General features: G+C 38.6%; 1 protein-coding gene across 2 annotated transcripts in view; it reads left to right on the forward strand.

The window, feature by feature from the left end:
- The window catches only part of LOC143031379 (uncharacterized), a 28056-nt gene extending 14832 nt beyond the window's left edge, over window positions 1-13224 (forward strand). For both annotated transcript variants that reach the window (XM_076195116.1, XM_076195117.1), the window contains exon 2: window positions 8842-13224. In XM_076195116.1, the coding sequence (XP_076051231.1) occupies window positions 9096-10841 (1746 nt within the window). In that variant the 5' untranslated portion in view covers window positions 8842-9095 and the 3' untranslated portion in view covers window positions 10842-13224. The remainder of the gene's footprint in view (window positions 1-8841) is intronic.
- Window positions 13225-15687: the final 2463 nt, after the last annotated feature.

Below are 15687 nucleotides of genomic sequence, written 5' to 3' on the forward strand. Positions count from 1 at the left end.
GGAGTTAGGTCTCTGTGCACGTTGTGCTGGATCTGGTCATAAAGAAGATGAATGTTTTGGCAAGCAAAATAAATTGAAATATGGTTGTAAACACTGTAATTCTCATGGCCATATAGCACCCCTTTGTCCTGAATTTAAAGGGCCTAATACTAGTAGTAATCATCTTTGTTTAACATCTCAACAAAAATCTGAAAATGATTACATTTCCCCTACTGTAACTTTGGAATTTATTCGTGGTAAACAGAGTAAGAAGATCAGATATCTAATTGATACAGGGAGTCAGCGATCCTACATGTCAGCAAGAGTTGCTAAAGAGCTGTGTACAGATTTAGACTCATTGAATATGATTGACTTCAATATAAAAACATTCATTGGAGCTGAAGTTAAGAGCTTTAAGCAAACCTTAATAGGTGTTAAAATGAACAAGATAATTCAAATGCCATTTCTTAATGACCCTTCACTCAGCATAAGTTTTGCTGTACCGGGTATGAATGAAGCCCTAAAAAATATAAAAGATCAAGGATTTGAATTGGCTGATGAAGCCTTTGGATTAAATCAGGATAATGAATTGATAGAGGTGGATGCATTGATAGGTGTAGACTTGCTTCAATTCCTTCCAAAATGTTCATTTGCCCCGTGCTTGCAAGGGAGCTGCATGGTAATTGGAAATAAAGTAATTCCTATTGGTAATGTCAATCATTTCTTGACTAGGAAACAGGCTTCTCAAATTAGTAAAAAAAAGAAAGAAAAAAAAAAGGCAATGAAGTTCAAAACTATCAATGTCAGAAGTCTTCTAAAGTTCATGACACCTTAGTTAATCTGATACCTAATCCAATTAAATCTTATTTTAATCCTCTAGAAAACATTCTAAGTGATTCAGATATTGAAAATGGGATAGAATATCTCTTTAGCTTGGAATCTATTGGAATTAGTAAAAATGAAATTTATAGTTCAGAGGATCAAGAACAAATTGCTAGATTTAATGAAGCTATTCAGTTTAAAGATGGCCATTACCAGGTTAAGCTTCCTTGGCATTTTGAAAAAATAGAACTGGTCCCTTCTAATTTTCAGGTTGCCAGAAAAGTTTTAGGGAGTCTCAAAAAATCTTAAAAAGTCAAATCTTCATGAAAAGTATGACAAGGTCTTTGATAAGCAGCTTCAGGATGGAGTCATAGAGCAGATTAAAATAGACTTTTCTGTTGAAAAGGTGAATAATCACACTTGGATTGCACATAGGCCAGATATTAAGATGGAAGAGCAGGTCTCAACTAAGATTAGATCAGTTTTCAATTGTTCACTAAAAACTGATAAGAATCTACCTTCTTTGAATGAGGCTGCATATACTGGAGTTGATCTAATGGAGTCCTTGCTTAAACTGTTATTTTGCTTTAGAACTAATGATATAATCTTGCTGAGTGACATCAAGCAGGCCTTCCTGTCAATTAGGCTCAGCCAAGAGTTTGACAAGAACCGTTTTTGTTTCCTTTGGGAAAGGGATAAATTGACTGCTTATAGATATAGAACTCTAGTATTTGGATTTACATCATCACCCTTCATTGTACATTATGTACTGAAGAAACATGCCAGTAAATTTCCTCTTGACAAATGCACTAATATTCTTTCCAGTCAATTCTATGTTGATTATTTAATATTCACAGGTAATCATTTTAAGGAAACGACTGACCTTTATCGGCTTTGCTATGAAAGAATGGCTCTTGGTGGTTTTATTTTAAGTTCTTGGAATTCAAATTCACTTGAACTGAGACAACTGATAGAAAGGGATGGCAAATTTGTTGAACACTCAAATGAGACAGAGAAAATTCTAGGTTACAGATTTAATCCTAATATAAATGAGATGCAGCTTGCGCCTGTTGAATTTCACTCTGTCAGTACTAAAAGACAATTGTTATCCGAGACTTCAAGTTTATTCGATCCACTGGGTTTAGTCTTATCCATTAGTATCAAAGGAAAGTTGCTGATGAGGAAGGCGTGGCAACACAAATTAGGATGGGATGAAAAATTGCCTGAGGACATAATAAATGAGTGGGATAATATCAAACCAGACTTTGAGAAAGCTAATCAGGTCTCCTTTATTAGGCAGGCATTAAATGAGAATGAAGAGTATGGACTTAATATTTTTAGTGACAGCTCACAAAATTGCTTTGGGTTTGTTGCTTATGGTACCAGTAAGGAAAGTAGTTCCGTCTTATTTGCTAAAGCAAAAGTGGCTCTTGCTAACAAGGAAAAAGAACATAGTATCCCAGTCTTGGAGCTACTTGGAGTGATTCTTGCTTTAAAGTTCATCTCCACTATTTTGAATACCTATTCCAATATAAGATTCAACTATATTAATATTGCTGTTGATCCACAAATTGTGCTCAACTGGTTAGTAACCAGACAGACTAAACTAAAATCTAAGATTGTCAAAAATAGAATAGGTGAGATGGATAGTAAACTACAACAGCTTGAAAGGGATTATAACATTCCCATTAGTTTTGATCATGTCAAAACTGAAAATAATCCTGCTTATCTCTTAACTAGAGGATTAACCTACAACAAATTTATAGATAATTTTGAATTTTGGCTCAAGGGACCAGATTGGATGAAATATGAATTAAATACCTGGCCTAAATACCCGTTGTTGAGTGTGGGTTTTAATTCTGATAAATCAAAATATCAATACTCACAATACCATGCAAGGAAAGGAAGTTGAAATCAAACCTATTTTTGACATTAATAAGTTTTCAAACTATAATAAAGTTATGAAAATCACTGAGTATCTCTTCAAGTGGATTTGTATGAAGAGTGGTGAAAACTCTCATGAGAAGGCATTGGATTATTGGATCATGATAACTCAATCAGTCGGTTCTGCTAAAGAAATTAGCTTCCTTTAACAAGTGGATACACTCAAGTCAAGTAACTTTAAAGATTCAGAAGTGCCTTCCTTAGTATTGAATTTAAACTTGTTTCTTGATGAAAAGGGCATCCTGAGATCACGAGGAAGGATTTCCAAATCACTTAATTTGATTATAATGTGCACAATCCTGTACTTTTGGGAAAAGATCACCATTTCACTGTACTTTTTACCAGATTTTGTCATGCTCAGGTACAACGCATGGGAGTCGGTACTACCTTCAATTTCCTAAGGTCCCAAGGATTCCTGATCCCAAAAGGTAGATCTTCTGTTAAAGCTTCTATTAAGGACTGCAAAATTTGCCAGAAGTATAATGCACTTGCCTATAATTACCCTAAAGTAACCAGTATGCCTAAGCAGCACATGAATCTTATCAGAGCTTTCAATCATGTGGGAGTTGATTGTACAGGTCATGTATTTTTGAGAAAAGATAATACTAATGCTTTGAGTAAATATTTTATATTGATTTTCACTTGTTTTAATATCAGGGCTGTTCATTTAGAGTTGTTGCCTGACATGTCAACTAAGAATTTCATTCTGGCCTTTCAAAGATTTTGTAATCAGTATACTATTCCAACTTACTTGTACAGTGATAATGCCTGATCATTTGTGAAAGGGGGAGACATATTAGAGAAAACTCTCGAGTCAAATGAATTTTTGGATGAACTCTCAAAAAACAAAATCAAACATGTAAGAATCCCAGTATATTCAACATGGGTTGGGGCAACATGGGAATGTCTTATCAGAACAGTAAAAAACTGTGTAAGGCAATTGGAAGATCTAAATCAACATATTTTGAGTTTGTCACTGCTCTTTCAAACATAAAAAATGCCATTGATTCTAGACCTCTCACTTATAGAGCCAGTTCAGAAGAATTTGAATTTGTAACTCCAAATTCATTCCTCAAACTTAACAACATTGGTTCATTGATGTTCCAAGATGAAACTGATATTTGGGTTAATGATGAAAATCAGGAAAATCTTGAAAATGCACTTTGCAAGCAGAATGAGATGTTTGAGGGATTTAGAAGGTTGTGGTATGAAGACTATCTTCTGAGTTTAAGGGATCATGCAAAAAATCTTTACCAGAAAGAATGGTCTGACAAGATAAAGAAAGGAGATGTAGTTTTGATTAAACATCCAAATAAACCCAGACCCTTTTGGTAAATGGGAATAATATTAGAGAATCATTGGGCACGACAATAAGGTTAGGATTGTTAAAGTGAAACAAAATAATGGAGAAATTGCCTTCCATACAATAAAGAATTTGTATCCCATGGAATTAAGTATCACTCTTGGAAGTCAAAACCCATCACAACCTTCAGAGGTAGATACTGGAAACGACTCAAATCAAAGAAATCCTCAAGCTCCATCTGCAAATAATAGAGATCTCAAACCAAAAAGAAAGGCTGCATTAAAGCAGCATGAACTTATGAAAAATAAATTTGATTATTTATAAATTATAAATTGGGTATTAGGTGTTGGGTAAAATGCTACACCCTGGTTCAGGGGTGAGGATACATGTGTTTAGGTGGTGGTTTAAATACTGCACCCTTAATCTAAGGGTGAGAATAAAATGTTTGATTATAGGTATTAAAATCTTATTGATTTATTATATTTGTATTTATATTGATTTGGACACAAGGTTGCATTGCATTGCATTTGTTACAAATGCAATCTCTTGTCTGGAGTATATTAGAAATTATGTAAAAGGTGACGTCATATTGAACTCTGGAGGTTTAATATCATTAAAGTAATAAATTATGTATATTTAAGTTATTGGATTAAATCTGAATAATTAATAATTTTAATGATCAATTGTTACTGATAATTTGTAGTGTATTGAAAAATTTAAATATTTGAAATAAATACCGAAAATTCTGGTCTGTGAAAAAGTAAACAATGAAGGAGTTATTTATAGATATTGCTTACTGCTAGTTGCTGGCTTTGTTTAAGAAATTCTTTGATTCTGTGAAAATTAAGATGCTGAGAATTTGTGTCAACTAAAAGTAAATGATATAAGTTTACTGTAAATCAATTTCGGAGGAACATTTACTTCCAACTGTAAAGAGAAACCTCCCTTTAAAAACAAAATAGGATTACATCACAATTTAGAATAACAGTTGGATAAATTCAATAAGGCAAAAGAGAGTAAGTACACACTCAGCTGAGTTAAAACCAGTCTCTCGAAAAGTCTTCGCCTTTTCAATAAATTACATCTAAATATCAAGAAGAAGGTAAGATTGAACTTTCTCATTTTGAATTAGTCTAACTAAAGTAAGAAATTGTTTATTTGGATGAGGGAAACAGATCCTTTTCCAATAGTGATACAGGGCTGGGACACTGTAAATGGTGTGGGTATGATGTGCATACATTACATGTTTATGAGGGTAACCAATTCTATTTACAAAAGATTACAAAGGAGGAGCATGCCAATAGGAGACCTTTTGGTCCATAACTAGGTCGGATGCAAAAAGATATAACTATAAACAAATAAATACAAATAATAGTAATATAAATAGTTAATAGGTAAAGTTAACTAATAAAGAAATGTGCCATTAAGTACAAATTCAATTCACTTGGGGAGCATCTTTGGTAAAATTATTCTTTGGTTATTAGGAATCAAAATCTCAGAAGGAACCAGCAACTTGGGTTCAAGTCGATGACTCAGCGTCTGCTCATTGAGAGAGCATTTACATGATGGGCAAAGTCAGATTTTCGTGGTAAGGCAGATATGTGAGAAAGCTTTAGCAAAGGGTTAAGATGTTTTTGGGCCTTTGAGTATTTGGAGAAGGGTTTTGACAGGGTAGGTGGAAAGGCATTGTGGGAGGTTTTACAGATATATGGGATACAAGGAAAGCTGTTTATAGCAGTCAAGATTTTTCTTTTTTTTTTTGCAAGAGTAGTACAACCTGTGCTAAAGCCATAAGGATCAATGAGAGGATATTACAGTTGTTCACGCAACTGGGATACCAATTTCTTGATACTTGGTTTCTCATTTCTAGGCATCATGACTTAAATGTTTTTGATGGAATTCACCAAACTCACAGAGGCAAAAATGTTCTTACAAAGTGGAGTTCCTCAGGGTTCCATTCTTTGGCCACTTCTCTTCATAGTATATATAAGTAGTTTATATAAGTGTTATAGACCACGGACTGAAATCTATTGTCTCCAAATTTGTTGATGATACAAAACTGCATGGAATGGCAAACGATCACTTAAACTAATGGTCTGTAAATTGGCTAATGAAATTGAACACAAGTAAATGCAAGGTTATGCACATAGGTAGAAATAACAGTAAGTACAATTACAAGTTATTTAGAAATTCGTTAACAAAAGTGGATAGTGAAAAGGATCTCGGGTTAATTATCAGGAATGATCGCAAATCATCTAAACAATGTATTTCAACCTCTGAGAAAGCAAATAAGTTTCTAGGACTGATTGCGTGGTCTTATGACTTCAACCACAGTTGGAATATGCCGTTCCCTTATGGTCACCAACAGATTGGAAAAAGTACAAAAGCGAGCCACAAGACTGATTCCAAATATCAAAAATAAAAGATATGAAAATCAATTAAAACATATGAATCTATCCCCCCCCAAAAAAAAAAAGAAAAAAACGTAGACTCAGGTGACTTGATACATGTCTAAGTTTTTAAAGGGAATCGACAACATTAAAAGTGACAACATTTTCACGCTGTTATTATTTCTCAATTTGTTTATTATCTGTCCATTTATTATTATTTACTATTTACCTGATTGTTTATCATTTAACTTTACCTATTTATCTATTTATTCTTATTCGTCATTATTATTTTTTTGTATTAATTTATCATTATATCATTATAGTTTTTTCGCATCTGACCAAGTTATGGACCAAAAGGTCTCCTGTCGGCATGCTTCTCCTTTGAAATCCTTTGAATTTGAAATGGAGAGAGCGAGTGGTTTGATGTATGGGTGGGACTTGGCCAGGGATGTGTTGTGTCGCCGTGGCTGTTCAATGTGTAAATGGATGGGGTAGTGCGAGAGGAAAATGCAAGGGCAATGGGCCGGGGATTAGAGAAGGTTAAAGAAAATGAAGAAATTTGGAGGAGTTAAGGAGGTTAGTGTCTGAGTTTGAGAAGGTGTGCTAAAGAAGGCACCGACGTGATGTTTTCCGAACCAACGGTTATCCGAGTCAGACCGTATGGAAATGGACGAGGACGCCGCAACGTACCGAGACACCATCCCCTCACACAGGACACAGGGTCACAATTCTGTACATTAAAGGTGCATCAGAGGTGACGGCCAGGATACTCCGGGACAAGAACATACAGGTAGCACATAAACCACGCAACACTCTGCATCACAACCTCACCAGGGTCAAGGACATGGAAGCACCCACTCAGTAGTCGGGTGTAGTGTACCGCATTGGACATGGACGAGCTACAGCACAACATTGACTGGGAAGGAGCCAGAGTGGTACACAGAGACAGCTCAAAGAAAAAGAGAATATTTGTAGAAGCGTGGACGACAAAAGAAGTTAGCGTAAATAGGTGCATAGACTTAAATCCAATATACCTGGGCACTAGGAACACAATGACAGACTCAACATAAAGTGAGAGAGTACAGGGTGAACAAAGGTCACAGTGTGTATGAACATGATTTCATTTAATTCCTTTTTCGTGCAAGTGTGTAGTCCACTTTTTTCACTTGTTGTATAAACTGCATTCTATTCTATTGTATTTATTCTTTGTAAATAAAAATGTATATGATCCATTATGTATAATTGGGTATGTAAGGTTGTGACCAGTTATCCGGTTCCCGTAGCGACTGGAGGAGGAGGAAGAGGGGACCCGGACAGCTTCGGTATCACGGAATACCTCTCCCAGTTCCAACTACGGCCAATATATCAAGCTTTTTGTCCACTGTATCTCATTACGCCCCTGAAGACGGTCCTAGGACCGAAGCGTGGGCATTAAACATCCCACTTTGTTAACATAGGTAAAAGCTTGGCGGGATGCTTTGTCTTCGTTTTTGTTTGCTGTTAGCCCAAAAAGTCATCTGCAAAACACTCCCTACGTGACGTACGCAAGATTTTGACAGCAAAGCAAGTAGTGTGCCTCTACGTTAAAGGTTGCTTTAATTGGCCTAGTTCTTGATTGGTTCTGATCGCCGCTGCCAAATTTGTAGATAGAAAGAAGGCGACGTATTAAATGTGTTCAGTGTTTACAGTCTCTAATGCCAGACATACAATTACTATAGGTATAAACTTACAACTTAGTGAACACCGTAATTGAATCTGGAGAAAATTGTGTCGTCATTCTGATTTATGAGTAAGATAAACAATGGACGTAAATTTGTCACAAATTTGATTGCAACTCATTTGTAGTGACCGTTGCAACGGTGAATCCGTTACTCGATAAGATAATCTCAAAAGTTTGTTTTAGTACTGGTTGATTGAGGGGCAGGGTTAAGTCTAACCTAACATCCCCCCCCCTATGTAGGAATAGGAGATAAGTATGGAATTTCAACCCACAACTAGGCGAAAGGCTCTGCCATCCCCTTTATAGGAGGAAAGGGTCTGTTGGTTTGTAATATTGTCAGCAGTTGCAACTGCTACACGGATTGGACAGTGGCAACTGTGTGTTTGTTTACACTAAGCAATGACCAATGTTAACAGTGGTGGTGGTTGTTGGCGAGTTGTGTGCCCGGGAAGGTGGGCATCTATTCGAGGGCTAGGACAATGTAATTGGTGTGGATGTCATGTGAACACATCCCATTTTTATGAGTGATTTTAATAATCGATTTTACTGTGTGCTTTTCAGTAAAATATTCTTATAATAGGGGATGGCATGTATGAAATGGTTTGGGTACAAAACACCCACAATCCTACTATTACAAATCTCATAAAGTTAATGTCAATCTTATGATTATTTTTTTTTTCCAGAAAGGTAACCATCAACATTGCTGTGGGAAAGTTATCCATAGATTCCATGTATTTGTCATGCAACAAAGAAAACCCGATGTAGCATCTATACATCAGCTATCTCATGGGGAGAAACATATCTAGTGCGACCTATTTTATGCAGTTTTCTCACCAAAATATTACCACATATATCACATGATGACATAGTAGAGAAGCCTTTCCAGTGTGACTTGTGTGATTCTGCTTTCTCGCAAAAGGGTGGTCTCAAACATCACATGATGACCCACACAGGAGAGAAGCCTTTCCATTGTGACTTGTGTGATTCTGCTTTCTCGCAAAAGGGTCATCTCAAACATCACATGATGACCCACACAGGAGAGAAGCCTTTCCAGTGTGACTTGTGTGATTCTGCTTTCTCGCATAAGGGTCATCTCAAATATCACATGATGACCCACACAGGAGAGAAGCCTTTCCAGTGTGACTTGTGTGATTCTGCTTTCTCACGAAAGGGTAATCTCAAACTTCACATGATGACCCACACAGGAGAGAAGCCTTTCCAGTGTGAATTGTGTGATTCTGCTTTCTCACAAAAGGGTGGTCTCAAAGATCACATGGTGACCCACACAGGAGAGAAACCTTTCCAGTGTGACTTGTGTGATTCTGCTTTCTCAAAAAAGGGTAATCTCAAAGATCACATGATGACCCACACAGGAGAAAAGCCTTTCCAGTGTAACTTGTGTGATTCTGCTTTCTTACATAAGAATAGTCTCAAACGTCACATGGTGACCCACACAGGAGAGAAGCCATTCCAGTGTAACTTGTGTGATTCTGTTTTCTCACAAAAGGGTAGTCTCAAAGATCACATGATGACCCACACAGGAGAGAAGCCTTTCCAGTGTAACTTGTGTGATTCTGCTTTCTCACAAAAGAGTAGTCTCAAATATCACATGGTGACCCACACAGGAGAGAAGCCATTCCAGTGTAACTTGTGTGATTCTGCTTTCTCACGTAAGTGTCATCTCAAAGATCACATGATGACCCACACAGGAGAGAAACCTTTCCAGTGTGACTTGTGTGATTCTGCTTTCTCACAAAAGAGTAATCTCAAAGATCACATGATGACCCACAAAGGAGAGAAGCCATTCCAGTGTAACTTGTGTGATTCTGCTTTCTCACAAAAGAGTAATCTCAAACATCACATGATGACCCACAAAGGAGAGAAGCCATTCCAGTGTAACTTGTGTGATTCTGCTTTCTCGCAAAAGGGTGGTCTCAAACATCACATGATGACCCACACAGGAGAGAAGCCTTTCCAGTGTGACTTGTGTGATTCTGCTTTCTCACACAAGGGTCATCTCAAAGATCATATAATGACCCACACAGGAGAGAAGCCTTTCCAGTGTGACTTGTGTGATTCTGCTTTCTCGCAAAAGGGTCATCTCAAACATCACATGATGACCCACACAGGAGAGAAGCCTTTCCAGTGTGACTTGTGTGATTCTGCTTTCTCACAAAAGGGTCATCTCAAAGATCATATAATGACCCACACAGGAGAGAAGCCTTTCCAGTGTGACTTGTGTGATTCTTCTTACTCGCAAAAGGGTCATCTCAAAGATCACATGATGACCCACACAGGAGAGAAGCCTTTCCAGTGTGACTTGTGTGATTCTGCTTTCTCACGCAAGAGTACTCTGAAACTTCACATGATGACCCACACAGGAGAGAAGCCATTCCAGTGTGACTTGTGTAATTCAGCTTTCTCACGAAAGGGTAATCTCAAAGGTCACATGATGACCCACACAGGAGAGAAGCCTTTCCAGTGTGACTTGTGTGATTCTGCTTTCTCATACAAGGGTGATCTGAAACGTCACAAAAGGACCCACACAGGAGAGAAGACATTCCAGTGTAATTTGTGTGATTCTGCTTTCTCGCTAAAGGGTCGTCTCAATCATCACATGATGACCCACACAGAAAAGAAGCCTATCCAGTGTGATTCTGCTTTCTTACAAAAGAGACCTTAAGCATCACATGATGTCTCACACAGGAGAGAAGCCATTCCAGTGTGACATTTGCGATTCTGCTTTCTCACATTAGGGTAATCTGAAATGTCACATGAGGACTCACACAGGAGAGAAGCCATTTCAGTGTGACTTGCGTGATTCAGCTTTCTCACAAAAGGGTCATCTCACACGGCATATGAGGACCCACACAGCAGAGCGGCCTTTCCAGTGTGACTTGTGTGATTCTGCTTTCTCACAAAAGGGTCATCTCAAACGTCACATGATGACTCACACATGAGAGAAGCTATTTCGGTGTGACCTATGTGATTCCACTTTTTTCACAAAAGGGTCACCTCAAATGTCACATGATGATCCACGAATCCCGGAAAAAAGCCCCGGCGGAAGAAAAAAAATCCACATAGGAAGATCCCTGGACGGAAAGAAGCCCCACCGGAAAAAAGTCTCCAATTTATAGATAATAATACTTATTATTTATTGATAACAGTAATACTTGCTTTAAATAAAACCTAGTTCAAAGGGACCGGTGAGTTGGTTTCAAATTCCGTGAGGTTGAGGTGTTTAATTGCATTAAAGGTGTGAAGTAGACTTCCTTAATGGTGTGGTATACAAGTCCCACATTCATCACAGTATCATTCATATCATTAGTGTGTACTCATCTGTGTGGATATATATATATATATATTTCAACATGGAAATGATCAAAAACAACAAAGGTGGAGAGAAACTTTGTTGCGATGGTCATATGTACACGAAGAAGAGTGTGAACAAAACGTCTGTACGATGGGAGTGTTCAAGGAGAAAAGCTATGAAATGCAGTGCAACACTGTGCACGGACTGTATTGAAAGTCAAAGGTACAAAACATAGTCATAATTCTAATGCTGCTAAAGTAGATGCCACGAAGGCCAGAGTTCAACTGAATGAGCACGCTTCTGCCACCAGAGGAAAGCCAAGTCAGATAATTGCCGATACTGTTGTTAATCTTCCTGTCGCAGCGCGTGCTGAGATTGGAAACTCAAAGTGTGTGAAATGCATGGTTCGCAACCATAAGCGCCACGCTCTTCCGAAAGATCCCGCTTGTCTGGACGATTCATGGACTAAGATGGTCAGGAGTTCATGTTCTATGATAGTGGTGCTGATAGCAGTAGACGGGTTATTGTCTTTGTAACTGAAGAGGGATTGCGTTATCTTGCTCGTTTCACTCAATGGTTTATGGATGGCACATTCCGGACTGCTCCGAAACTCGTTCATCAACTCAATTTAATTCGTTGCCCTTTAGGTGAGTCGAAGATAACATGTGTCTCCGCCTTTCTTTCTGGCAAAACTCAGAGCATATATGAAGAAGTGTTCCAAGCCATTGTTGAACAGTGTGCCACACTAGGATTCAACCTTGATCCTACGACAATCGCAACCGATTTCGAACTCGCGACTGTGAATGCTATCCGGACTGTATTCGGGGATCACGTTCAGTACCACGTTTTTTTTCCCACTTAACGCAGAACACCTGGAGGAAGATACAGGAATTAGGCCTTGTGACACTACAAGACAGACGAAGAAAGCAGATTATTTTGTTCTATGTTAGATGCCTTGGCTTTTCTGCCATGTGGCAGAGTTTCGGAGGGGATGGAATTTTTAAGAACTGTTATTCCGGAGCAACTCGGTTGTCTAGTAGATTATTTCGATGCGACCTACGTGTGTGGAGGATATCGTCGTATCCAGATGCCTGCCGAACGCCGCCCAGGTGATGTGCTACCGACCGCCGCTTCGTATGCGCCCAACGCCACCCCTTTTTCCACCCGAACTTTGGAACGTACACCAAGTAACCTTGTCTGGCGGGCGGGCATCGTACGAACAAGCATTGTGAGGCGTGGAATCAAGCCTCCACACAGATGATCGGCCACGACCTACCATCCTTCCGTGTGGATCGCGATCGAGGCTGTACGAAAAGACCAGGGCAGGGGAGACATACAAAAGACCTTCAGAAAGGGCTTCCCTCTCGCTGCAAAGACTTCGAAGCAGGCTAGAAAGATATTGAAGCGTTTCTTAAAGGCTGTGCCCACTGCATCCGCTTTTAATTCGATTTAGATTGACTTAAAGTAGTGCTAACTTTCAAATGTACTATTTCATAACTTAGTGCTGACTTTGTATCTTTCTATGACAAAGATCTGCTATTCATAATATTTAGTATATTGTAGTATTTTCATATAATATCATGTAAACTGGTGCTGACTTTGTATTATTTTGTACTTGATACTTTTATACCTTATACTGCATAGCTAGCCTCAATTATACTATTGATTTTCTATTGTTATGTATTCTTTGTGTTGAAGTAATTTCCGATGGTTTTATTAATATCTATTATGTATTATTTTCATATAGTGTCAAGTAAACTCATCTTTTAAGCAATAAACACATTGTTTTATTCCTATACTGTTACCTTGTTTTCCTAAATTGGGGCTTTTCTAGAATTTGGGGCTTTTTTGCGCCTGGGTATTTTCAAGGTGGGGCTTTTTTCCGCCAGGCAATTTCTTAAGTGGGGCTTTTTTTCCGGTGTTTTTTTTTTCCCGAACCCCGATGATCTTCACTAGAGAGTCGCTGTCTCCAGTGTGACACGAAAGAGCGATCTTAAATGACACGTGACGACCCACCCTGAAAAGAAGTCATTCCAGTGTGACCTGTGCAATAAAGTTTTTTTTTTCTTCTTTTTTTACGTAAGGGTCTTTTCAAACGTCACGTCACACGATTACCCTTACAGGAGAGAACCCATTACAGTGTGACCTGCGCCATAAACATTTTCCCCGATTTTTTTTTCTTTTCTTTTTAATGTCACACTGTGATCCACACATGATTGAGCCTTTTACGGCGGTGTGACCTGTGGGATGAAGCTTTCTGATATAATAAGGATGATTTGAGATGTCACTTGATGATGACCCACTCCGGAACAAACAAGAAAGGCCTTTCCAACAGCTTGAAGGAGCAGTATTATCTAACAGCATATGGTAATCAACACAGGTGACGAGACTTGATTGTCTGACTTGTGCGATGCAGCTTTCTCGCGAGAGATGCTTTCAAATGTGACATAGCTCGCACGAGATAAGATCTTCAAGTTCATAGGGTAATACTGGCACTCCTGATTCCATCATCTATGTTTATGGGTTCTCGGGAACATGTCAGGAATGAAGGCAATCGTAGATGTAAACAGACGTAGGTGGTAAAGTATACTCCCCTCCCTTTGTCATTTCTACCTATTTGGTATGTGCCGTTCACATACCAACGGAGTCAGGATTTTTATTAAAGGAGAAACTGGGAGAGTTTGAATAATCCCATAACACCGGAAATATCGATGATTAGGAATGCCCGATGTGAGTGATTCAATTAGGATGGGTGACGACCTACAAGGGATGGACGAAGCCGTTGTCAAGGTTGAATCATGGGAGGGCGATCAATTATAGCTTGGAGGAAGGGGTATCCAGACTATGTTGGGGATTTCATTCATGCAGGTAGAGTAGTATACATGAAGATATAGATACACATGCACGCTAAATGGTCCCCAGTGCAGATATTAATCTATTTTCAACCACATTAACTTTTCACTTTCAATGCCATGTCATCACGATCGAGACTGACAATGCGCTCAACGGAGACATATCCGGAAATTAATACGCAGTGAAGCCAAGGACTCGAACCCAGCTCAGACATACCAGAGTGAACAGTGACTAACCACTGCGCCATCAAGAGAGAGAAAAGTTGAGCACAATTTCTTCTATTTGTACGAGTATGCTCGAGTTACATACATATACAGCACGAATCTTATGCTCAACCCATCCCCGCTATGATGGTGCAATGGTAGTACGTGCGCGTGGGAAAGTGTTATACACACACACACTGAATGGTCCCCAGTGCAGATATTAATCTATTTTCAACCACATTAACTTTTCATGTCTTCGTTGAGCGCATTGTCAGTCTCGATCGTGATGACATGGAATTGAAAGTGAAAAGTTAATGTGGTTGAAAATAGATAAATATCTGCACTGGGGACCATTCAGTGTGTGTGTGTATAACACTTGCCCACGCGCACGCACTACCATTGCACTATCATAGCGGGGATGGGTTGAGCATAAGATTCGTGTATATGTAACTCGAGCATACAAATATAAGAAATTGTGCTCAACTTATATCTCTCTTGATGGCGCAGTGGTTAGTCACTGTTCACTTTGGTACGTCTGAGCTGGGTTCAAGTCCTTGGCCGCACTGCGTATCAGTTTCCGCATATGTCTCCGTTGAGCGCATTGGCAGTCTCGCTCGTGATGACATAGAGTTAAAAGTAAAAAGTTAATGTGGTCGAAAGTAGATGAAAATATAGATGTAAGTTTTACCACTGTCTCCGTCCTTGTAAACCTCTCTTATGGATATGGCGACTCACTTCTATTGGAATCCCCCGAGATGATTTATACAAGATCTTACGTGAGCTTTGCAGTGACGTGGTGACTTCCTTGGATTAGTGGTTTAAGGTCCTCACCAAAGGGCGTGATCTTTCATACGTGGGCCAACTATCTTTTTCCTGCACCCTTTCACCATTATTTACGGCATTATTGTTTACTTGGAATAGTCTTGAGAATTCCACCCATGCAGGCAGTGCAGGTGTCCATATATGTAAGTTCCATATAAATATTGATCAAATGAATGTGAAATTTTGTATTTATGTACTCTATAAAATAATTTGATAAAATAAAAAGAAATGTGACATAAAAAAATTCTTAACCCTAATAGATTATGGCATGCACTGGGACTAGATTGAAGGTCTTGCTTCGACAACAATCGGCAGATTATTACGGCATAGCGACTATA

The sequence above is a fragment of the Oratosquilla oratoria genome, chromosome 12, assembly GCF_046742065.1.
Source record: "Oratosquilla oratoria isolate Oo_2021 chromosome 12, ASM4674206v1, whole genome shotgun sequence".
In the NCBI taxonomy this organism is placed as follows: Eukaryota; Metazoa; Arthropoda; class Malacostraca; order Stomatopoda; family Squillidae; genus Oratosquilla; species Oratosquilla oratoria.